This window comes from Actinia tenebrosa, unplaced genomic scaffold (genome assembly GCF_029948245.1).
Source record: "Actinia tenebrosa isolate PJP-AT-01 unplaced genomic scaffold, QUT_ActTen_1.0 PGA_scaffold0__85_contigs__length_37466705, whole genome shotgun sequence".
Taxonomy (NCBI): domain Eukaryota; kingdom Metazoa; phylum Cnidaria; class Anthozoa; order Actiniaria; family Actiniidae; genus Actinia; species Actinia tenebrosa.
The window spans coordinates 13,976,640-14,000,937 of record NW_028292569.1 but is presented as its reverse complement, the minus strand read 5'-3'; the positions used below and the strand labels follow the sequence as shown (position 1 = coordinate 14,000,937).

At 37.7% G+C, this 24,298-nt stretch overlaps 1 protein-coding gene across 1 annotated transcript; it reads left to right on the top strand.

The window, feature by feature from the left end:
- The first annotated feature begins 173 nt into the window (after positions 1-173).
- Positions 174-24,158, top strand: LOC116303472 (uncharacterized). The gene is made up of 35 exons (XM_089032152.1): positions 174-342; positions 440-521; positions 4,074-4,127; positions 4,514-4,558; positions 4,672-4,716; positions 4,910-4,954; positions 5,382-5,426; positions 5,999-6,061; positions 6,148-6,201; positions 6,812-6,880; positions 7,379-7,414; positions 7,771-7,869; positions 8,737-8,859; positions 9,390-9,419; positions 9,501-9,554; positions 9,850-9,912; positions 10,044-10,088; positions 10,483-10,590; positions 11,181-11,376; positions 11,783-12,225; positions 12,826-13,026; positions 13,750-13,927; positions 14,050-14,283; positions 14,416-14,649; positions 15,662-15,766; positions 16,527-16,796; positions 16,927-17,097; positions 17,190-17,432; positions 17,861-18,028; positions 18,179-18,352; positions 18,886-19,128; positions 19,899-20,216; positions 20,546-20,698; positions 21,515-22,044; positions 22,276-24,158. The coding sequence occupies exons 1-35, from the start codon at positions 338-340 to the stop codon at positions 22,570-22,572; spliced, it is 5,223 nt and encodes a 1,740-aa protein (XP_088888278.1). The 5' UTR covers positions 174-337; the 3' UTR covers positions 22,573-24,158.
- The last annotated feature ends 140 nt before the right edge of the window (positions 24,159-24,298 follow it).

Genomic DNA, 24,298 nt, shown 5'->3' with positions numbered 1-24,298 from the left:
ATGTCTTGATGTCTAAATAATTAGATTAAACTGACCTCCTAATCGCTGGATAGCTGCACATCCGGTGAATCGATTCCATTTGTTTGGTTATAACGACGCAAGACATTCCTGGGACATTTCTGTTTTGACACCCATAAAATTCATCCTGTCAAGCGGTGGTAACCCTATCCGCCTTCAAATCAACTTGAAACAGGACCCAATTTCTCAAGCTCCACATATTCGGCTACTGGACCTCTGTGCGAGCCGAGCGTTCGTCAATTCTCTTCTTTATATTAAAATAATGCTCGTATAGAGGACTGTGGAAACTTGTTGTAAAATCATATAAAGAATATTTATAATGTGGTAAGTTGGATTTTTCTTGATTTAAAGTTTATCGGGGATTTTCTGATTGTAAAAAGTTAGTTCACGTTCAACAACTTCGATGGATTTTCTTCTACAGGTTACCTACAAGTTTATTAGGGATTATACTAGCGCTCAGCTACGCGCTCTTCTTCAATGCAAGTCCAGTATCTTCACAAACGGTATGTATATAGTGTTAATATAGATGAATTTTCAAGGCGAATTACTCCTTAGTGTTCTTCGATATGCTTCTCGTTCGTCTTTATGCGTGAAGGTCTTAGTTGCTTCGAGACCTACACGCGCAGTTTTCGAAACACGACTACGAGTTCACTTTGAATGGCAAAGAAAGAAACTCAAGTTTAAAATACGCTTAATCTCGCAAATTATATCAAAGCTAAACTTATTGAACTTTAATCAAAAAAATGATTAACGTGAAATGAATATTAATTAATAAAGTTCGACGAACTTTATCTAAATGTTGCAGTTGAAGACCGTGTGTTACATTAAAAACAAAAGTTCTTGATCGTATGGTGGCCTATAACCTTAAAAGCTCAGAATACTCTATAATTTGAAGTTGAATATCTGTTGCTTTAGACTGATTTTTACGATCATCTTTACCCATACGTAACCAAGTATTGTGTGTATTCTACTTGAAAACTTCACACGTTTATGAAGCCCACATGGTTTTGCCTCTTGGTGGGTGGGAGGTGCTAGCCTTGTCGAGGCGAAAGATAACGTTTAATAATCTTTAGTCTTCTGAAACTGTAATAAATACTTTCTATGATAAATTATGTCTAAGAGAGAGAAAGCGAATTTTGTAAAATATGAATATCTAAGCGCGCTGACTATATTTACACACACACTGGAAATCCTCAATTCCATATCTCGAACGAATAATTTTCTATTCAAACGAACTTATTAGAGTTGAGGGGATTAACAATAATTAAAATTGCAATAAGAATTATTTATGTTTGGCAAGAGAAGTTTGGAGAATATGTTAAATATTTGTGGATAAAGTACTGTTTCTTAGCGAGGGATTCCCGCGCGTGGCGCGGTGAGATTTTCCCGCTTCCTCTGCGCGTGTGCTTTTTTCGTGCATAAGAAATATAATGGCGACTTTGCCTGTCAAGATTTGAAGGTCGATCATACTGTCGATAGATGGCTCCCAAAGCCTACAAAGGAATTTTAATGTATTAGATTTAAAGGCATTCAAAAAATAAACAACACTAAAAGTAGCTTTTTGATGGAATCCTTAATTTAAAAAAATGCTTATTTATTTATTGAACGAGGATACACCCTTGTTCTAAGTATTCCAAGGCTTGCGGGGGAAAAAATAGAAGTTGCGGTCGTATTTGGCCGGGTTTAGGTAAACAGACAAAAACGAAAAAACAACAAAGATAAAGATGAATGGGCTTTGTTTCCTAAAAGTTTCGGATATGCAGTAAGTAATCTGCAAGTATTGAACTAAAACTAAACTTTTTTTCCACGAGTCTTTAGCAAAGGAAAGAGTTTTCTTCAACTCTTCTTTGGAATAAATGATGTTCTGTTTATAAAAATTTTTTGGGTTCCTTCATTTCAGTTATGAGTAAGAAAAGATTTTACATTTTAACGTTGTTTTCTTCGCTTCAATATTCAGACTGATTTATTTCGCTAAGTACCTCTTTTGCCGGGTCTTTTGGTCCCTGCTCGTTATCTTATTCTGGCATATCTGTCTACTTCTAATTTCATGAACAAGCGATACAATGTAAAATATTTTTTGAGATTTAGTTACTTTCAAAAAGTTGGATTAGACGTTAATTCTAGAAGTGGATAGGAAATATAATTAATCCAAAATCTCAACCGCACGTAGGAAGGCCAGCCCATGAAGAACTTGCGGTCAGACGGGCGAGACCAAACGGCATGTTGCGTACATCAGATTAAATGTTTTCCCATCGTCATTCAGCTCGTGTGCCAAAATAAGTTTGGCAGCGATTATCTGCAAACTTGGCCAGCACGGTAATGGAAATTTTGTCACGTTTAGAATTCTAATTGACCGGAGATTTTTCATGGCGTGCTCTATTGGAGATTATGTGAACATATGCATGAAAACCAATCCAAGTCATTTGAGGCACTGTGATGAACCGTATTTCCTTTCCTCACGGATATCGTAAAAAACAACAGGAAATTTCATGCCACAGAGGCACACGCACAAATTAATTTTCCCCAGCAATAATGACTTTTTCCAATATTCCAATTTTTGTTTTCATTCTTCTTTTCTAATTCATTTTTTGTCCCTGTTTTCACAAACTCTTCCTTTACACTTAAATGAAAATCCTATATAAGTCAAAATGGCTAGCTTGTGGAATAATTTATGGTATGGTGACTTTATACACAGAATCCCTCCATTAAATAATGCTTTTCCAAAAAAGCCGTGAATAAAACTTTGTAGACTGGAGGACTGAAACTTTATCCAACTTAGCTACTAAATGTTCTCAAGGAACTCCATGCATCTCATTTTCAAGTTTGATTATAAAAAAATATATATATTCTTTGATCTTTATGTCTGCACATTCAATTATGTGTGTTAGTATTGCAGGGGTGGATCCAGGGGTGGTGAAGTAGGTGACTAATCACCTCACTTTTTCTCAAATTTCTCAGTACATTGTTAGTAACAGTCATCCCCCTTTTTCATGAGTTCCTGTTAAAACCTTTGTAATAGTCACCCCCCTTCTAAAATTCCTGAATCCACCCCTGTATTGGGATTTAATTTTATAATTTCTTTCTTGCTTTTGAATTATATCAGTGCCCTGAAACAACGTCTGAGCTGTTCGAGGTCAGGGAACAGATATTTTTGATGATGTGATTTATGTTTGCTAAGAAAGATACTGTGATTTGATTTAAGAAAGATACTGCACTGTAAGAAAGATACTATATTGTACTACATATTGCTCTCAATAAAGGAGACCTGAGACTTCATAAAGCTTTAGAAATGTGAACATGTTCCATGACCTTACATCTATAGATGTATGTATTTATGAAGTTATACAAAGATAGCAATGTTATATTACAATCAAAAATAAACATAATACTACATCAACAGCCCTTATCCAGCGAGGCCACCAAGGACAGATAACTAACATGTTAAAAAAATAATATGAAAAGCAAGACACAGACAGCATTGAGTCAATACTCATCACCTCCATTTTTATGACATCAAGTTGACTTAAACACAACCTAAGTGAACTTAATTGACCTAATTTATTGTTGGAATTTTTATCATCAACTTAATCCTTCTTTACAGGCAAAATTGTTCACAATAATGGCATAAAAATATGATAAAAATATTTTAAATGATGGTTTGGCGTAGATTGTTCCTTAATGTAGATAATTCCAGAGTTTTTCTTATTAAGTCTATCCTAAATTGCATTGGTGAATTAAATCTAGTCTTGCAGATATTTCATGATTTCATTCTTGATAACTATATGACTACCTGCCTAAATGCTGAAATAAATGTGTCACTGCATGCATTGCAGCAATACCGAAACCTAATGTTACATGCAGTTTTGCAAGCATAGAGCCTGTTTTATTCTTTCTATTTTATACAATGATACAGAGTGCAATCTGCCCATTTGCAAGCAGTGTTGCATAAAGCTACATAACTGTACATATCCAAACACAGAACCACAATAAAATGCTTAGATAAATGGAATAAATGCTCTTACAAGTAACTAATGTATGAAATGCTTTGTTTTTAGTGTGCAGGTTGTCAAGCATGTGTCCCGAAATGTATCGGAGAAAAAGGATCTAGGGTAATACATGAGTATTCATAACATATTTGGATGTTGACGTCAATTATATTTATACATGTGTCATATTCCCATGGCACTGAAACCCATGCATCTCTTACCATGAGAATAAAAGACATGGCCGCCATATTGGTTGACATGACAAAAGACAACCAAAATGGTGGCTATTACATTACATGCACCCCAAGAATTTTAAAAAATATTTATATTATTTCTGGAGCATTATTTTAGCAAAACAGATATAAGCTTAAGTCATATATAGAGAAAAAATTTATTTTTCTGATCCCCAAGTTCCTATCTAAAGCATTAAAAGGCCCCAGCAAACAAATTAATCAACAGCAAGAGTCCTTAAAAATAATAAAAATGTCCGTAATTTTATTCTTTATCAGGGTGAAAGAGGATTCCAAGGAATTCAAGGAGTTCAAGGATTGCCCGTAAGTCAGACATTATTTTTTCTTTATTTGATGCATTGAAATGGCCCAAACTGCAATTCATATACAAATGAACAGGTTGCTTACCGATTTGGCATCTTCTTTCCTTTCCACAGGGATTCCAAGGAATGGAAGGAATCATGGGTCCAAGAGGAATCAAGGTTAGATGCATAAACGAATTCATAGTATTAATTTTTTTCTCGCAGCAAGTTTTTGCAAAGTTTTTCATCTTTGCCGCCATTTTGTTTGTGCTGTGTAACCGCTCCTGCCTGCTAGGAATGCCTGGTTGAAAACGTGTTTTTATGGACTTTTTCTCCGCATTTTGATGAACACTCAATTTTCTCATAAATTTAGGGAGATAAAGGAGAATTTGGTGCTGAAGGTGCCAAAGGACCAAGGGTAAGCTACCATACTTTGTGTTATATCCTCTTATCAAGTGTTTAGATTGTGCATTATGAGTTTTGTGTTAGCTTATGTGTCTTTATATGCATAATTTTAAGTAGTTAATACTTAGCATTGTAAGAGCCAAATTGTGTTTGGATTATGCTGATAAACTGTTATTATTATTATCATTATTATTATTGTGTTTGAACTTAAACTTTTTCTTCACACTTATCTTGCAAATGAATTTTAGCAGAAAAAGCAGTTAAGTTTTTAAGCAGGTGATGTCTTAAACAAGCTTAACTTTCAAAAAAAGCCATAGCAATGATGGTTACACATATAATCTGGTAATTATATATATATAGCACAACCCGCGCGACATGCATTAGACTTCATGACTATGAAGTATGGCTAATGTACATAGTGTTTGTGTGTGTCTTTTTAGGGTAAAGTAGGAAGACCTGGCTTCCCTGGTCAACCTGGAATCCCTGTAAGTATAAATTATTATTGATTTGGAGGTTTGCCAATAATATTGAATGTAGGTATATTATATTGGGCATAATAATGAAAGTGCAGAGATATATAATTTATCTTTATTGGTGTTGGAATATAATCATTGATAATTCTAACAAGTGAGATATCAAATTCGAACAAAAGAAGATAAATTTCATATCTCCAAGCCTCTGGGATGTGTATTCTGTTTATTATATATGCATGAATATGTAAAACAAAATTTATATGAAAACATTTTAACTAATATTGAAATTTCACTGAAATTTCTACATAATAAATGCATGTACATCCCAAAATACTGTGGTAGTAATGATGACAAGATGATGATGATTTGACAATACAAGTATAATATGATGAGGATCAATGGTTGTGATGGTAATGATTATGTCGTTCAATAGGCAGAAATGATTATAATGAGGACAGTGCCAATAACTAGATATATGATTTTCATTATGGTATTGATGAAAAGGATACTATTGTTGATATTAATGATCTACCAAGGATATAACTGCTGCTAATTATTGTTCATTTATATTTTCTTTTCCTTAGGGAATTCCTGGGAATGAAGGAGCACGAGGTGAACATGGAGAACCTGGTTGCAATGGTACCCAGGTAAATAGGGACTTAGTTAGAACTTCTCTCGAGCTAATTTAGGCCATAAATATATCTTTCGTAATTAACATTTTTCTGTGATATAGGGTGATAGAGGATCAGATGGTCAACCTGGACGACCTGGTCGTATTGGAGTAAAGGTGAGATTAAACAGGGTCTGGGAGGGTATCTGCAGGAGCCAGGAAATGGGTAAAATATAGCAAGGGATCCAGGAAACTAGCAAAAAAATGCCTGGTATTTCTGGCACAGTACAGGTTGATGGTTTGATCATTTCCAAAGAGTGTCATAAGTCAAAGATGCCACAGCCATGCTGCTCGTATCAACAGCTAATGAGAAATCTTTTGTTAAATACCACAATACATGATGACATAACATGCAAAAAAAAATCATAGCAAGCAAAAGACCTAATAACCTTTGTATGTGTATTACCCACTTCAAACCATGTGATGTTTAAATGATTTTGTTTGGAGAAATGTTTCTTTCAAGTGTTTTCATATCGACATGAATAGGAACAACTAAATTTCAAAAAGATAAAGAAACAATAATTGATAATTATTATCCAAAGAACATCATATAAACATCACATGGTATTTGGTCTATTTTATAAAGCATAATATATAGTAGCCTTCTGCCGAGCAAGAAGAATCATTGATTAAGAGATATGGAAGATGATGCCACTGGTTAAAGAAAATGCCACTTAAAACTTTGCCCTATATATTATAATGTCTATTATTCTTCTTATTACTTTAGGGAAACATAGGACCACCTGGACCAAGAGGATTTCCAGGAGAGGCACCTAGCACCCTCAAAGGAGTCAAGGTCAGTCACTCCTACATCCAGTTTTCAATTTGCCAATGCAGTAACAGCTAAACCTGGGGGGGAATGGGAGGAGGAGGGGATTTTGCCCTAATTTTCGTAGTTAACAGTGACAGGCGCAAACCAGTAGGCTAGGGGAGGGTTAGTTTGAGTTCTGTTTAGAAAATAATTTTTTTAATGTTCTCCAAAAAAGATTGTTGGCCCTCGACTTTAAAATATGCTCTGCCATCCCTGAGATTGAACATTAGTTGTCAAGCTTCTAGTGGAATTATAACCTTTATATAAAACGTTTTATCAATATTCTTAACAACTGTATTGTACTGATAAAACTTACAGATTAGATTGTCACTAAAACTTAGCAGGCTGAAGGATATTACCCTGAACCAATTTTTAATATCAACTGTGATCTTAGTTTTTGCACAAATGTTTTTCTATTTGAAAAGAGTGTCTTTTAGAGAAATAACTAAGCTCATCATGCTCATATATCATTATATTTCATAGGGAGAACCTGGACCTTTTGGACCTGTTGGACCCCAGGTGAGTAAATGTTATTATATCTGTTCCTTAATTACAATGCTAAGAGAATAATATATAAAAATACGAAAGAAAAAAAAAGTATGCATGAATATATACACTAAAACATGAAAACTCCTGGCTTGTACACATTTATTTGTACGATTTGCTCGTTTAAATCAGCGCTTAAAACTTATTTGTTCACATCCTGATTTTTTCCCCTCAAAAATCAATGATATTGTATATATATATATATATATTTCTCTCAATGATATTGTATATTTTGATATATTCTTTTTGACTCTTAAGACACTTATATGTAAGAGCATTGAGTTCTAATAATGCCCAGGAACTATTTATTATTTATTTTATTTTAATAGGGACCAAGAGGAGATGTGGGAGTTCCTGGCCCAAAAGGAGACATTGGCCCTCCAGGTCCATTAGGAATTCCAGGACCACCAGGCCCGACTGGAAAAAAGGTAATTAGTTCACATACAGAAAGTTTGTGTGCCTGTAAAAATAGGTGGTACAGATCAAATGCTGGCCTTGCTTGATGCAGGCACATTTCATTAGTGCAAGTAGGATATCATTAGCATGTTCCCAAACAACCTATACAGGTCCGAAATTATAGTCCATTGATTGTGGATTTTACGGGATTGGAAATGCTTTACGATTGTTTCGCCTATGCATTGGTTCGCCTACTGAAGTTCACCTACATATAAGTTTTCCTTCTGAAGTTTGCCCACGTATCAAATGCATTGTATAATATTCATCTATGAAGGGTGAGACAATAAATATACTTTAAAAAAGGAAAAAATAGTTCTTGTTTAAAGAATAAAACTTTTATTTGAATAGCAAGGCAAACAAAGTAAGAGAAACATTGAAAACTTTAGACACGAACGAGTAACTGGTAAGCATTGTGTGACAACATCGTAAACCAAGAAAAGTTGTGAAATACACAGCAAATATATAAAAAAGGTAAAAGAAAGCGATTGCTGTTGAGTAAAGTAAGAGAAACGTTACGAATGAGTCAAGAACAAGTGAATGAGTTGTGAACAAGTTGTTGTGACAACAAAAGTGTAACGACTTGTCAAGTGAAAGCGGTAAAGCTATCAGATTTCATGAAAAAATTGAACTTTGAAAGGTGAACTCATATACAGTACGTATGCGAACTTCAGTAGGCGAACCAATGCATAGGTGAAACAATCGGATACCTTGGAAATTGGTGCAATGTACGTGGAAGGGGACCCTGAAAATGGTGTTACATATGTTGTTGACTTGAATATAGTTACCACAGTAGTTCCATGTTAGTTTTCAACACTGTTACTATTTCTAACACTGTTTAGGGTGAAATGGGAATCCGTTTTGAAGCAAGTAAAGGAGACAAGGGTGCAAAAGGAGTACCAGGACCAAAAGGACAACCAAATCCTATACTACCATCAACTTGTGGAAACACCACTGCAACCTTGGTAAACAATAGCAGATATTATAGATTTTTATTTATTTATTTTTATTTAAACATATTTCATCACATATTAACCCCAAGAGCAAGAACTTATCGAGGGGGTCTATATATCTTTTTACGGTAAAAAATAATTTTGTGAAGTACTAGGACGAAAGAAATAAGGAAAAAAGTATTAATAATAAAACATATATAGGGGGAAAAAAACCAATTATTATTATAGACTGCATGCAAATCAGATGCAAATGAGACAACAAGCATTGTATTAGCCTGATAGCCTCACTTGTATGATTCATAAAACAAAAGAATATAGCAGTGAGAGCTCAACTGTAATAACAGCTATTAAATTCAATGGCCATTTTTGTACTTTTTTAATTATTTTTTATTATTATTTTAAATAATAATAATTATTATTGTTATTGTTATTATTGATTATGAGAATTTTTGTGTTCCATAATAGGAAGTGCAGAAAAGAATATTTATATAATGATTTGAGAATAAACAATGTGAATATTTTTTTTCTTTTTCTGTCATTAGAAAGGAGAAAAAGGACCTCCTGGATTAAGGGTAAGTATGTTATCTAAATATTCTGAATTATTATTATGTACTCTTTTGAAACTAATTTATGAATTATATCATACTAATTAGGGACTGCCAGGACCACGAGGGGAAAAGGGAGAGCCAGGTGTTAATGGACCCATTGTAAGTATTAAAAATACTCTGGGCAAATGATGTCAGGCCATTAGAACATTCACAGATTGAACCCAGAAACAACCTCTGGGCTGGTCAAAGTCAGGGCAATACCCTGAAACAACCTATAGGTTGATCAAAGTCAGGGCTGGCAAACTCCACAGATCCAACCCTGAAACAACCTATTGGCTGACCTAAGTCAGGGCACGGAACCAATGACCTATCACCTATTTAACTCTGGGACTCTTTGTGTGCTACTCACCTTCTTTGAAACCTCATTAAAGGTTGTCTTAACTTTGCTTTTTAGGGAGAAAGAGGTTTTCCAGGACAAAAAGGAAATAAGGGAGAACCTGGAAATGATGGTCCAGTGGTGAGTAAAACTTTAAAGAATGAATGCCGGAATTTAATATTAATGGTAAAATTACTTGAAATCCTTATTTGTATTTTTTTTTTTTAAATTGGGGTAGCTTTAATCCTCTGTTTCTATGATTCTTTTTATAGGGAAAACCTGGAAAAGATGGTGACATTGGACTTCCTGGACCAATGGTAAGTTGAGCTTTATTTCCTCTCTCTAATTCCAGTCCTCTAATCTACTATATGATACTGCACACTATATATAAGAAATACATTATTTGCTTAGAAAAAAATTGTTTGTCACAATATTGAATCCCAACCAGTTTTAATTTTACCCAAAATGCAGTGGAAGGTTTGATGACGGTGGTTCATGCATTGTAAATTTATATATATAATGAGGTTGAAAAAACTCATGTACAACTGGCAGGAAAATCCAACCTGGGTTGGTTTCGTAAGAGGTGTTGCATTCATAGCACATGCCACCTGTACTATTAATAAAGGCAAAACTTAAGACAGTTATCTAACGCAGCCTACTTAAAAAAATGTTTTAATAGTTCATCATTTTAAGTGTTCTTTATCTTTTTAGGGAAAACGTGGTTTCCCTGGTGATATTGGACTTCCTGGAGAACCAGGTCCTGTTGGCCCATCTGGTGCTCCAGGTGCCCCTGGTCCTCAGGGCAAGGAGGGTGCACCAGTGAGTACTCCAATTTCCAATACTCCTTTAATCTTACAGCTCAAAATCCCTGATAGAGTTTTTAGTTCATAGCCCCTTCACTCCAAGCTATGTTACTATTTTGTTTTCATCCAAACAACAGTACTGTAAGCACACTTGTTGATTTTTATGGAGAAAGAAAAACTGCAGAGAGCTAGAGAATGACCTGTAGAAACCTAAACCTGAGTATACCAAACAAACTTGTTGATTTTTGTGGAGGGAGGAAAATTGGAATTAATAGAACAAACTGTGCTGCTATGGAAAGTCAATGTTGTTCAAGTCAAATATGATGGCCAAGGTGAGCGTTAGACTACAGCCTACTGGAACAGCTTGCCAGGGCGGACACAGAATTTCTTAAGAGGCGGCTCTTCATTTAGGGGGCGTCAACCTGTAAAAGACACCAAGCCAAAAAAGGAACAGTTCTCTGCTTAAGAAGAAATCGAAATTCTGATGGAGGGAGGGGGTTTGCAGCCCTCACATTATGCCCGCTGGATCAGTCCCTGCCTGCTAAACCAGTAATGAGTGTGACTCATGATAAGTTTGCTAACTGGTTATCTTACTTTTCCATACAGGGACCACCTGGAGTTGGGCCACCAGGTTTCCAAGGAGACACTGGTGCAACAGGAACCCCTGGATTTCCAGGCATTAAAGGAGCAAGAGGCCCCCCTGGCCCACCAGGAAATATTGGTCCCCTAGGTCCACCAGGTCCACAAGGATTTAAGGGTGATAAAGGTCCACTTGGCCCCCCTGGAATAATTGGCACTCCTGGTAAGAAATTCACAGCCAAATGTTATATTTTCATTTTTAATAGGAGTTTGAAAAAATATTGGGCTGGGCCACAAGCATCAGTTTGAGCATGCTACTGTAGCTGCAAGTATAGATTGAGATAATGGGGAAAGATGCACAAAATGATTAATTTTGATTAGATTTGAAACAGATTTTTTAAGGTAGTTGGGTCTCAAGTACTTTCAAAAACTGAAATAAAAAAGTGGGGTTCCCAACTTTGTTTTAGAGTTACAAAAAATTAAAGAAGTTTTCACGATATTTTGCTTGTCAAAACATCACGATGAATGGGTGGTGTTAAATTGGTGCGTAGAAAGGAAGATTGCAAATAATGCCCATAAACATCCTTAAGAAAATTAACAGTGCTCTGATCTCAAACTTCAATGTTAAGGCTCTCCTGGCATGAAAGGACCACCTGGAAAACCTGGAGCTCAAGGAGACCCTGGTACCCCAGGTGACAGAGGTCCCCGCGGCTTTACCATTCAAGGTGATCCTGGAATGGATGGTCTTCCTGGACCAAGAGGTGAAACCGGAGGTAAGGGAGATCGAGGCTTCCCTGGACCACCAGGCAGCAGTACCAATGGCCCACCTGGAGAAAAAGGTGAACCGGGATTCCCAGGTGTGCAAGGAAATGATGGGCCTTCAGGACCCCAAGGACCTAAAGGAGATCAATGTGGCCCATGTCCTACGCCCCCTGCTGGTCCAAAAGGAGATAAAGGTAGCGTTGGCCTTCCAGGAGAAAATGGAGCTGTTGGACCTCCAGGTGAAATTGGAGTACCAGGTGCACCTGGAAAACCTGGTACTACAGGACGTTCTGGACGACCTGGACCAATGGTAATTATTATTAATAATAATAATAATAGTAATAATAAATCTTTCCAAAGAATGCACCCATCACAAATATACATGCTGTTTTCTGGGAGGTTCTCAATAACTAAAAGAAATGAAACTTGAAGCTAAAATTCTGTAAAATGCAAAATAAAGAATTAAATAAAATATTGTTAAAATGTTACACTATAAATCCCTACCCACCCTCCCTCCACCCCCCACCCCACCCCAACAAAAGACACCAAGCAAATGATGGTTTATTCTTCAGTTCTTAATTCTCTGTTGTTCTTGCAGCTTGGTTAGCCTCAATTTTGTATAGGATTTTCATGTGTACAAGTGACAATTCCATGAAATTTCAAAGTGTTGTACTGTTGAAGTTATGCTTATTTACTTTTCCATTGCTATTTGTGAATATTTGACACTAAAATAAAGCTAAATCTGAGCTTCAAACCAGTCTGTTGTTAAGTTAACACAGTGGCATCTTATCAAAACAAAAACTTCTATTTATATGAAGCATTAGTGTATTTTAACATTGCTTTCCCAAATGCTGCACTAACAAGTTAAGTCATTTGTAATGTCACAATATTCTTTTTTTGTTTCAAACAGGGTCCATCTGGTGACCCTGGAATCAAAGGCAAAGATGGAGCAAAAGGTGACAGAGGAGAACTGATCAAAATTAAAGGCGAGAAAGGTACACCTGGTACATCTGGACCACCAGGACCATTTGGGCCACCAGGGATCCGTGGTAGACCAGGTGCTGATGGCCAAAAAGGTAGCCCTGGTCCAACTGGTTCCATAGGTCTAAAGGTTGGTATAAAACTTGAATGGGTATTTTTCCAAGCATACATATGCATCAGGAAACATCTTGGATAGACGATATGAAAAAGGGCATGTCCCTTGAGATACCTTAGTTCATCAGTTATAGGAGACAACAATACTTTCATTAGAAAGAGTATATCGAAATTATTAGTGATCTTCCAAAATTTCAGTATACGAGTAACATTAAATGATAAAAAACTACAGCTGTTTGAAATTAGAAAATTTTGTATGGAAACAACAACCAAGGGCCTACCAGCCTAGCTATCATGTTTTCAGTACTTTTGAAATGCTTATGACTCTTCAGGGATTCGACATTATGATGACTTTCAATGATAATGTGGTAAATAACAATATAGTAATCAAATTTAAGCAAAAAAAAAAAAAAAAAAAAATCGGAGGAAAAACTAGCTTCATTTAAACTAGCTTTAGCTAAACAGAACAACCCTGTGAAAAGAATAGAATAAATAAAATAGCTGTCAAGTCATTAATTTTCCCAATAAATAACTAAAAGCAAAGTCATTAAACCTATGAATAGATATTAGGTTAATACTCATTAATAGACCTTAATTTCGATGTTTTTTGTGTCTATTTGGCTATTACTCATTGACTGGTATTTTATATTTCACTGGTTAAATGCCTTCTTTCTACTTACTTTTATGATTCCCAGTAAATTGATTTCAACCTTCAATGTTTTAATGTCATTTTATTTAGGGTGCACCTGGAGTGAATGGAAAAGACGGATTAAAAGGTGCACCAGGATTCTCTGGTCCAAAAGGAGAAAAGGGAGAAAAAGGACTATTTGTCCAGGGCAGGCCAGGATTACCAGGTCCTCAAGGAGAAAGAGGACCATTGGGTCCTAAAGGATTACCAGGTCCAACTGGTGAAAAAGGTACCCAAAAACAAAGGATGATCTTTTTTGCATTTATCAAAGAACCTGGATAGGCAACTAAAGAAAGTCACATGATCCATTTTGGCGCAGGTGACATAATCAAATTAATTTCATAATTTCAGGTACTTCTTGGGACAATACGCAGGGACAAATTAACCAAGGACAGCCTGGTGACCCTGGTGTCCCAGGTAAAGATGGTTTGAAAGGAGAAAAAGGTGACAATGGTAAAGATGGACTTTCTGGGCCACCTGGAGCAAGTGGTGTTGATGGAGCCAAAGGTGTTGATGGAGAAGGCCAGCCAGGACCCCCAGGACCACCTGGGCCCCAGGGACAAAGAGGACCAATTGGAGAAAAAGGTTTGTTTTCTTTTCTTCAACCTTTTTTTTCTTCTCAAATAGAAAGTTGTCCAGCTCTGAGCCTGCCCAAGTTTACAATCTTAGAGTGTCTTTTTGATTATTAATTTTACCTGCGATATCTACCATTGATAGGTGACTCTGGTCCACCTGGAAGCCAAGGATTTACTGGACCTGATGGCCTGCCTGGCCCCAGGGGCCCTACTGGATTAAAGGGAGATGATGGACCCCCTGGACGCCCTGGTCTTCCTGGAACCCCAGGTTTACGTGGTTTTGATGGCATAAAAGGAAATCCTGGACCACCTGGTCGAGATGGTTTGCCTGGACAACCAGGAGAGCGTGGTTCCATTGGTGCTATTGGATTACCTGGTAAAAAAACATTTATTTGATGCCTTACAATCAGTAAACAATAACTTAACAATTATCTGGACAATGATCAAGTATTACCAACAATTTCATACTATGCATTTGTCTCGCATTTTGTTCTTTGCACTTTGTATTATTTATTTTATTTTATTTTTTATTTCAACAAACTACATTTAAGGAAAATAAAACAGGGCTTAAGATGACAGCCATTAAGTCACCAGTTATGATGACCAGCCAAATTAGTTTTAGCTCTTTCATACCGCATTACTGGCTCAACGTTACTGCTCAAAATGACCAGCAAGGCAGAGATTTTGCCCAACAAGTTCCAATTCAAGTCCGATGTCCAGCTAGTGCTGTTATTTTAACCCCTGTCAAATGCACACAAATGTCTCTTTACTGTAATATAAACGTGCTGGGAGCTGTAGTGCAAAAGAGAACAAGCTTAGGAACACAAAGCATAGGCAAGTGTTTCTCTTGCTTCTTGAGTGCTCTACAGCTCCCAGCATTTTCATATCACAGCACATCAGATACATAAGCATCCCTTTTATATTGCTTTTATAAAATATTTTTGAACAAATTTGTGCAAGCTGATCTCTGTCCTCCCATGGTGGCCAGCCAATCGTTGGCACATTATATTTCAAATAACTATTCTAAAATCGTTTATTTATTATAATATTTAAAGAGGAAGCCCATGTCTCCAAAGTTGTTTTTCAATGGGGTCCTATATACTTAATATTTTAGTATATAAGATTTAAAAGCTTTTTGTTAGTGAAACAATTTTATCTGTGAAGATCTCCAATATCTCATTATTCCCTGAGGATAGACTAATTAGTCTGAAAGCTTTGACTCTAACCTACAAAACCCAAATCTAAAAGGAACATCAAATAGACATTTGAAAAGCTACTGTTCTCTCTACAATCAATGGTCATGTTGAGTGAGGCTGTTCCCTAATGTCAGTATATCAACCAGTTTTTTCCCCAAGATTGTCTCACTTCAACCATCTCCAACTCAATAGGTGAACCAGGACCAAAAGGTACTGCAGGAGTCAAAGGAGATAAGGGTGACAAAGGACTTTCCGTAGAAGGCCCCCCTGGTGAACCTGGTCCACCAGGTCTAAGAGGTTTGTTTGATATTGAAATTTTGATATTCTTATTTCATTTTTAGTGTCCTCATAAGGAAGAAGGTTAAAACAACCTACTTTTTTTGATCTAGGTGGTAGCTAGGTACAACTCAGGGTATGGCTAACTCACAGATCTAACCCTGAAACAACTTCTGGGCTGATCTAAGTCAGGGCATGGCTAACTCACAGATAGAACCCTGAAACAACTCTGGGCTGATCTAAGTCAGGGCATGGCTAACTCACAGATAGAACCCTGAAACAACTTCTGGGCTGATCTAAGTCAGGGCATGGCTAACTCACAGATAGAACCCTGAAACAACTCTGGGTTTATCTAAGTGAGTGCACTGCTTACTCACAGATTAAACCATGAAACCATTTCCTAATTTTATGATAATCAAAATCAGGTCATTGATAACTCACAGATCATGTTAGGTTTTGCAAAGGGAGGAAAACTGAAAACCCCTCAAATCAAGGTAAAGACCTGACAAACTCTGCTCACATGTGATGCTGAGGAGTCCAGGAATTGAACCTGATACCCCAGAGGTGAGAGTTAAGTGCACTACCTCTGTACCACCTTCAGTCTCTCCTTCTGACGAATATCAATCTGGTGATCAAAATTTTATTTTATTTTAAGTTTATATTAACTTCGCCAACCCAAAATAATCATCTTAGATCACTCTATGCATTTGATGTTTTACAAATTTACTCTTTAGCATAAAAAGGTTGGCTGAATTTAATTTCAAATGAATCATTATTTTAGGAAGCCCTGGATTGAAGGGTGTCCGTGGCAGAGATGGTTCCAATGGAGCAAATGGTTTCCCTGGTGGCCCAGGTCTGAACGGTGATATTGGATTACCAGGAGATCCTGGTAACTCTGGACCTCCAGGACCCCCTGGTCTTCCTGGAAAAGATGGTACTGATGGTAACATTGGAGAGAAAGGATTCCCAGGTCTTCCTGGACCCCGTGGACCAAGTGGTGAAAATGGGCTGCCTGGAACGAGAGGAGCTCAGGGTACACCTGGAGATCCTGGTAAGTATCGAAAAAGTCATCCTTCCTGGTCAAATGTGGTCCACTTTTTATGATGAAATTATCCATGCTCATTGATGCCTAGAGAATATCAAGTTCAAAATATGCCACTAACATAAAAACTTTTTCATAGGAATACCTGGACCACCTGGTGATACTGGACGTGCAGGCTTCCCAGGATTCAAGGGTGATAAAGGTGGAAAGGGTATTCAAGGACCCCCTGGAACCACAGAACCTGGAAACATCCCAGGGCCAAAAGGAATGACTGGAAATCCAGGACAACCTGGACCTCCTGGTGCCAATGGTTTGTAATAAGTCACCTTTTGTTCAAAACTGTTCTGTCATTTGTAACTAAAGCCGGCTAGAATGTTAAACCCAAATTCTATTTACTAATAGGTGTAGATGGGATAAGAGGCTTTAAGGGTGACATTGGGCTTCCTGGTGACATTGGAACACCTGGACCTCCTGGAAAATCAGGCCAACCTGGACCTCCAGGACCACCTGGATCACCTGGCAAAAAGGGAGAGAATGGAAGAGATGGCATTAATGGGATTAACGGCCTCAGAGGAGATATTGGACTACCTGGTCCACCAGGAGTTGATGGTACTGATGGAACACCTGGTTCTGAGGGACCTCCAGGTAATGTAAAGGAAACTGCACATAAAGAAAAAATTAAAAGAGGATTGCAACACATGCAGTATTCCATATGGATATGATCAAAGGCCCTTCACAATAAGTTCTGAATTCATGAAAGGGGGTTAGTATGAGGTGTAGGCACTGATGATGGTGACTGCCAGGTTTCTTTACCTCCTCAATGGTTCTTCTCAGTCCCTCTGAATTGGTTAGTAATATAACCACCTTCTTGATGAATTTTGGAAAGATGGGACCACCATTTAAAATGGTCATTTTGCCACTTGAAAGTCTAACCCTTGATGTAATTACAGAGGCAGGACTTTCTCCTCATTGGATGATTTTAATACTCTTAACGTTTGTCTGGTAATGTCTCACAACTGTATGCAATGCTCAACCGGCTAGCATTTTCTTTAATTGATTGGTTGATATTTTAGGCCAAAAAGGTTCCAAAGGTAACCCTGGCAGAGGACTGGTAGGACCACGTGGCCCACCTGGAGCTCCTGGAATGAAGGGATTGCCTGGATTCCCTGGCATAAAAGGCAGCAAGGGTGTAAATGGAGCAGATGGACGCCCTGGAGACATTGGACCAGTAGGCCCCAAAGGTAAGACAAGTTCGGAAATTTATTTTATTAGACTTCAAATTAAACTATTAAACTTTTTTTATTTAACTCACTCCTGCCTATTAATAACAAATTCTGCTCAAGGTCATGCAACTTTCTATACAAATTTTATCTTTCTTTTCTATTTTCTAGGCTTCAAAGGCAGTAGCGGTGCAAAGGGTGATCAAGGTGAGAATACAGTAGAACGAGGCCCTCCTGGACCACCTGGATTACCTGGAAGAGATGGTATTGATGGCCTAAATGGTGAAAAAGGTAATACTGGTGTACCTGGAAACCCTGGCCCTCCAGGAGCCCAAGGAGTGCGAGGTAAGTCCAAACGAAGTACACACTTAACACTGTCTTATTGACTGGAACCAAGGGAAACAGTGTTTTCAAATTTGTCATATATCAAGTGTCAAATCTGTTTTTTCTCTCTTATCACGAGTGTTCCACGTGGTGGTCATCAAATTTCCCTGTTTCCATTCTGAGCAGGCAACATTACATTATTTACCCATAAATGTTAAAACCGGAAGTGATGAAACTGGCAATAAGTTTTATAGAACCACATAATCAAAAAACCAAAATTATTTTTGTGTTCTCAAATGACACTTGGTATATGACAAAACCCTTATTGACTGGAATCCCAGAAAACAGTGTGCTTTGTGGTCCCTCGACTGCAATGTTTCCCTCAGCTCTGCCTCACTGTCATGGAATGTCAAAACTAGAAATATTTTTGAAACATGGTGGACATGGCCTTATGCAGGTGTGAGTTGGAATTGAAGTATGAAGTTCCAGAGTTTACTTTCTGGGGAGTCAAATTACTTCGTTCTCTGAAATATATTATGGATGTATATTATCAGGTCGAAAAGGAGACAAGGGTGTAAGCGGCTTACCTGGACAGCGTGGACCATCTGGGGATCCTGGTCCACGAGGACCACAAGGACCCAGGGGAATTGCTGGTGTACCAGGAAACCCTGGATCCCCAGGAATACCTGGATTACCTGGAATGCCTGGATTGAAGGGAGCCAAAGGTGATTTAGGATTGCCAGGCACATCTGGTAGTGATGGTACTCCTGGAGCAAAGGGAGATAAGGGAAATCCAGGTATGTAAATGATTTTAAATGGTTTTTTAATCTATTTTTTCTCTCCTCAACACTATTCATAGGGGTTCCTTTGCACCAATTCAGACTAGAACTCTTATTGGAGATCAAATCAGTGGTGATTTTTATAAAGAAAGAAAAAGCAAAACATGCACAGAAAAACCATGAGAAGAGAGAAACACTACAAGCAAATACATTTTACGTGTAGCATAATTTCGGACGCACTTCAAATTGCTGGTGCTTTGTAATCAGATCCGCACTGTAAATTGATAGGCGATTAAATTCAAATTAATAACTGTTGGTGTTTTGCTCCTTATGGGTTGTCTGTGGTGTGTAACGCACATTGTAGTTTGTTGATTTGAATTTAATCGCCTATCAATTTACAACCCGGATCTGATTACCACTTATGCAATGTAAGCAGCTATCAAAGGCACCACAGGAAACCCATAGAGCAAAATTAGTTTTGGGAAAAAAGCAATCAAAATATAGCCAATATTTGTGCTAGAATGTTTTTACTTGGCCTATAAGCATAATGTATAGTAATAGACACTTAATGCATTATTTTATTTTGTTTTATTTTGACTGATAGACAGTAATCATGCAACATTTCTTTCACGGGCTAAGTAAAATTTCTCCACAATCTTTGTTTAAAATTCATTTTAGTTTTCCTAAGTTGCATGAATTCAAAACAAGTTCTGCTTTGAAACCAAAAAATAATAATCATTTGACTACTGCTTTTTGCAAACCTTCATCATCTATTTCGTGTTTTCAAGGCTTCCCTGGAGTGGATGGAAGACCAGGAGAGGATGGTCCTGCAGGTGAAAAAGGTGACACAGGTTTGCCTGGTACACCTGGTGCAAAGGGAGCAACTGGTCGTCCTGGAGTTGAGGGGCCGAGTGGCGCCAGAGGATCCCCTGGTCTTCCTGGATTCAAGGGCTTAAAGGGTGAACCAGGCAAGGATGGACTACCTGGTACGCCTGGAAATAAAGGTGCTCCTGGTGCTGATGGTTTCCCTGGATTACCTGGTGCTAAAGGCAACACTGGCATTCCTGGATTACCTGGTTTAAAAGGCGAAAAAGGATACGGGCTAGGTAGGTATTGATAGGCCTCGTTGCATTCACTTCAAGTAACTTAAATTATCCAATTATTTGTCTAAAATCTTGGCTATAGTTCTTTATGTTTCATTTCCCTATTTCCATGTTATTATTTGAGGGATCTTTTTTTTTTTGAAAATTATTTTATTGTGGAAAACTATTTTTGGAAAATAGAATATATAGCTAATATAATAATATAACTACAGCTTAGTTGTTTGTCGGACAAGATTTGAATTCCACTGGGAAAACTGCAGCAACGGTGACGGGTTTGCTATTGTCCGAGTCTGTACTATGAATTCTCTAACGTCATTTTTTATTTTCTTCAGGAACCACCGGACCAAAGGGAGATAGAGGAGATGCAGGTCTGCCCGGTATCAATGGCGATAAGGGTGAACCCGGTATCCCAGGGTTCCCTGGTGGTCCAGGCCCTAAGGGAGACAAAGGATTGATGGGAGCAGATGGACGTGAAGGACCAAGAGGTAAAAAATGAAAAACGATCAATATTATTACATTCGTTTTATCTATTTTTAGGTGCTTTTTTTCTCTCTGACGGCCGTGAGATCTAGATAGGAAGCTGTAAATGTAATTGCCCTAATTCACTATGACGTCACATCAAAACAATCTTCAACAATCTATTGTTTAAACGCAAAGGATCATGGTCGTCGGAGGGGGTCAAATCAACGCAACTTCACCGAAAATTGTTCTAAAACCCGTATCAATCCACGAAGAGAAGTAGAATAGCCAGCAAACGCTCAGAATATTTTTTAGTACATATTAACACATATTATATCTGAAAACCAGGCCATTTTAGATTAAACTGTTTCGCTAGGAGCAACTTTTGTTGAATTTTCTATTGGATTTGGCGATTCTGTCCTCCACATAAACAAGCAGTGCCGTCATAGTGAAATGGGGCAATTGCGTTTCCCTCTTGAAATAAAGTTATTGTATTGTGTTGTGTTGTATTTAACATAATTTATACCAATCCATGCGTTTGGAAATTCGCTGCTTGCAAGAAAAGAGCGGAAAACTTTGACTTCCGATCGACAATTGGTACACGCGTCTACTGGAAGAAACGAAAAGAGCGGGCAAAGTGGATTACCTCAATCGGAAGACCGGAACTTTCTCATCGGAATGACGTATACCATTCGTTTTTCCAACCGGAATTTCAGGTTTTTTGCGGGTTAATGATAAGCATGCATCCTAGAACTCTTGAGGGATACGATGAAAAATTTCGTGTCTAATCCCAGGGATTATTCACGCGCCCAGTTTTATTCGTGTTTTACTCTTTGTTCCAGGAAACCCTGGTTTTCCAGGAAGAGATGGGAGTAAAGGTGAATCAGGGCCTGCTGGTCTGCCTGGTGTTCCTGGGCCAACTGGTAGACGTGGACCTCAAGGAACTTCCGATTTTGGCTTCTTCTTCACTCGTCATAGCCAAACAGACCAACTTCCTTCTTGTCCCGATTCTACCTTCCCATTGTGGACAGGATACAGCTTACTATACGTGCAAGGAAACGAACGCGCCCACGGACAAGACCTCGGCAGCCCTGGCTCATGTCTGAGGCGATTCAGCACCATGCCCTTCCTATTCTGTAACATCGAAAATGTTTGTAATTTAGCATCAAGGAATGACTATAGTTTCTGGCTATCGACAACTGCGCCAGTTCCAATGATGCCGGTGCGAGAAGAAAACGTACAGAGACATATCAGTAGATGTGCTGTTTGTGAGGCTCGCGCTCAAGTCATCGCTGTTCACAGTCAGTCCAACGCTCTGCCCGATTGCCCGAGGGATTGGGACCCACTATGGCAAGGGTACAGTTTTCTAATGGTAAGTTAAATGATGTTCAAATCACCTCAAGAGCGGCGTTACACCATTAACCCCAACTCGCGAATAGAAGTAATGTCGCGACTGGTTCAGTGGAGGTCACCAGTCCGTACCTCGACCGTTCTGGGCGCTGTGACGTCGTACAAAATATCTCGTCCTGCAAAATCTGATGATACACAGTTTTACGCGTTTCTTTAGTCTCCGCTTCTAACAATCTTCAATTTGATTTTCCAGCATACTAGCGCAGGAAACGATGGATCAGGCCAGCCTTTATCATCACCGGGCTCCTGCCTTGAAGATTTCCGTGCACATCCTTTTATCGAGTGTCATGGCCGAGGTACATGTCAATATTATGGCAGTACCTACAGTTTCTGGCTTGCTACAGTCGACGCAAAAAATCAATTCAGAGTGCCACGACCTGAGACTCTCAAAGCTGGAACTCTACGAGAACGTGTGAGTCGCTGTAAAGTATGTATGAGAAGATTGCCAAAACCTAAAGGCGTAGCGACGGGTGGAAGACTACGAAATTAACGCAGCACCGGAATCGGAAATACCGCTACTGGAAACACAAGCACCAACTTATTTTGTACACGTTTCCGGCGTGAGCTAAAATTTAGAAGACCATTATGTTAATTCACGTTAGGAAAAGAGCGAAATATAGAATTCTGTTGCTAAGACTCGTGTATAGTACTCATGTGAATAATTGATATTCTAGTGTAGCACTCAGATTTTTGCCAAAGTGAAAGTTTTTGATATCAATTTGTAAATCAGGAAGCTTTGTGCTACAAAGTTTTTCCATCTTTTCGCCCAGTTTCTTCATTTGTCTGTGCAGTTAACCTCAGTCTCACAATTTTGCGTTGCTATACATGACTCTTAGTAGTAGTTATATATTCAAAATTAACACAAGACGACAGATGAGTACTATTTTAGTTCGGTTATAGATTAATTTTTCCTTCTTTACAATTCTGTAGTCTCCCTTTCTGTTATTGCTTTATTTTCTCCTCTCTTACTTATCTAAGAGTATCAAGGTAGCCAGTTTTATCCATTTTATTTTATTTCACTGGACCAAGCCTTTTCCTTTTCTTTTTTTCTGCTTTCTTTTCTTAAATTTTTGAATGAATATTTCTCCTGTTTTTTTCAATGTCAATAGAACTTTTTTCTTTAATATGAAGATTTACAATGCAAAAGGGTTCGTGATTAATTCCAATGTGGACATGCAAACAACTCTTTGCTTGAGCAAATGCTAAAATTTACTTACACCAGAAGCCTGGCGTAAAATCTACAGAGGAAAATAACCGGAAAGCAGAAAAAAATTATAGCTTATTTTGATAATTAGTTCATTAAAAAAATATAAAGCATGTCGTATTTTCATGTTTTCATGAATCAAATTTTGTAGCCGCATTATATACAGTAGGTTAAAGCAAGAGAGCATAAATAAGAGAAGGACTTCTTAATAACGCACGCGCCATGTTAATTCCCGATTTGGCTATTTTTAGTAACCGGTTGCAGTTTCAATTTTGCCTTACCCTTCTCCTGTGCGTCATCAACTTGTGTGCGCGCCCTGATCACTAAAAACGAAAGGGGAAGAGCGCGCGCGCAAGTTGATGACTCACGGGAGATTTAAACTGCATTCCGGTTACTCAAAATAGCCCAACCGGGAATTTACATGGCGCGCGCGTTATTAAGAAATTTCCCTCTCTCATTAATGCTCTCTTGGTGAAAAAGTTTTTGAATTGTAATGGCTTTAGTTTAGGTAGAATTATAGCCACCTTAAATAGTCGTTATATTACAAAAAAAATATTACCAGTAAACTTTGTTATAAAGACAAGGCTTTTCAACTTTGATCCGCATTTATGGTATATTCAAGTCATAATATCATAATTTTTGTACAATGGGAACCGTTATGGAGTATATAAATGTAATTTTTCAATTATTAATTTTTTAACGATATCCGTATTTTATCTATTAAGAAAAAAAGCAAAAATAAGACCAAAAAAAGAAACTTAAAATGCAGGGTAAATTTTAGATTTAACTGGAATTTTGTTAATTAACATATTTGTATTTTTTCTAGATAATGATTGGGTTTTAAGTGTTAATAAATAATTAGATATACTGTTGTCCTGATTACTTCTTGCCTGCACAACATAGGGACCATGGGCTAATTTAGGTATTAATTAGTGATTAAAAAAAAAGAAAAATCTTATGCGGATAAGTTGGGATTCGAACCCACCAAAAATATACCGATATTCGAAACCGA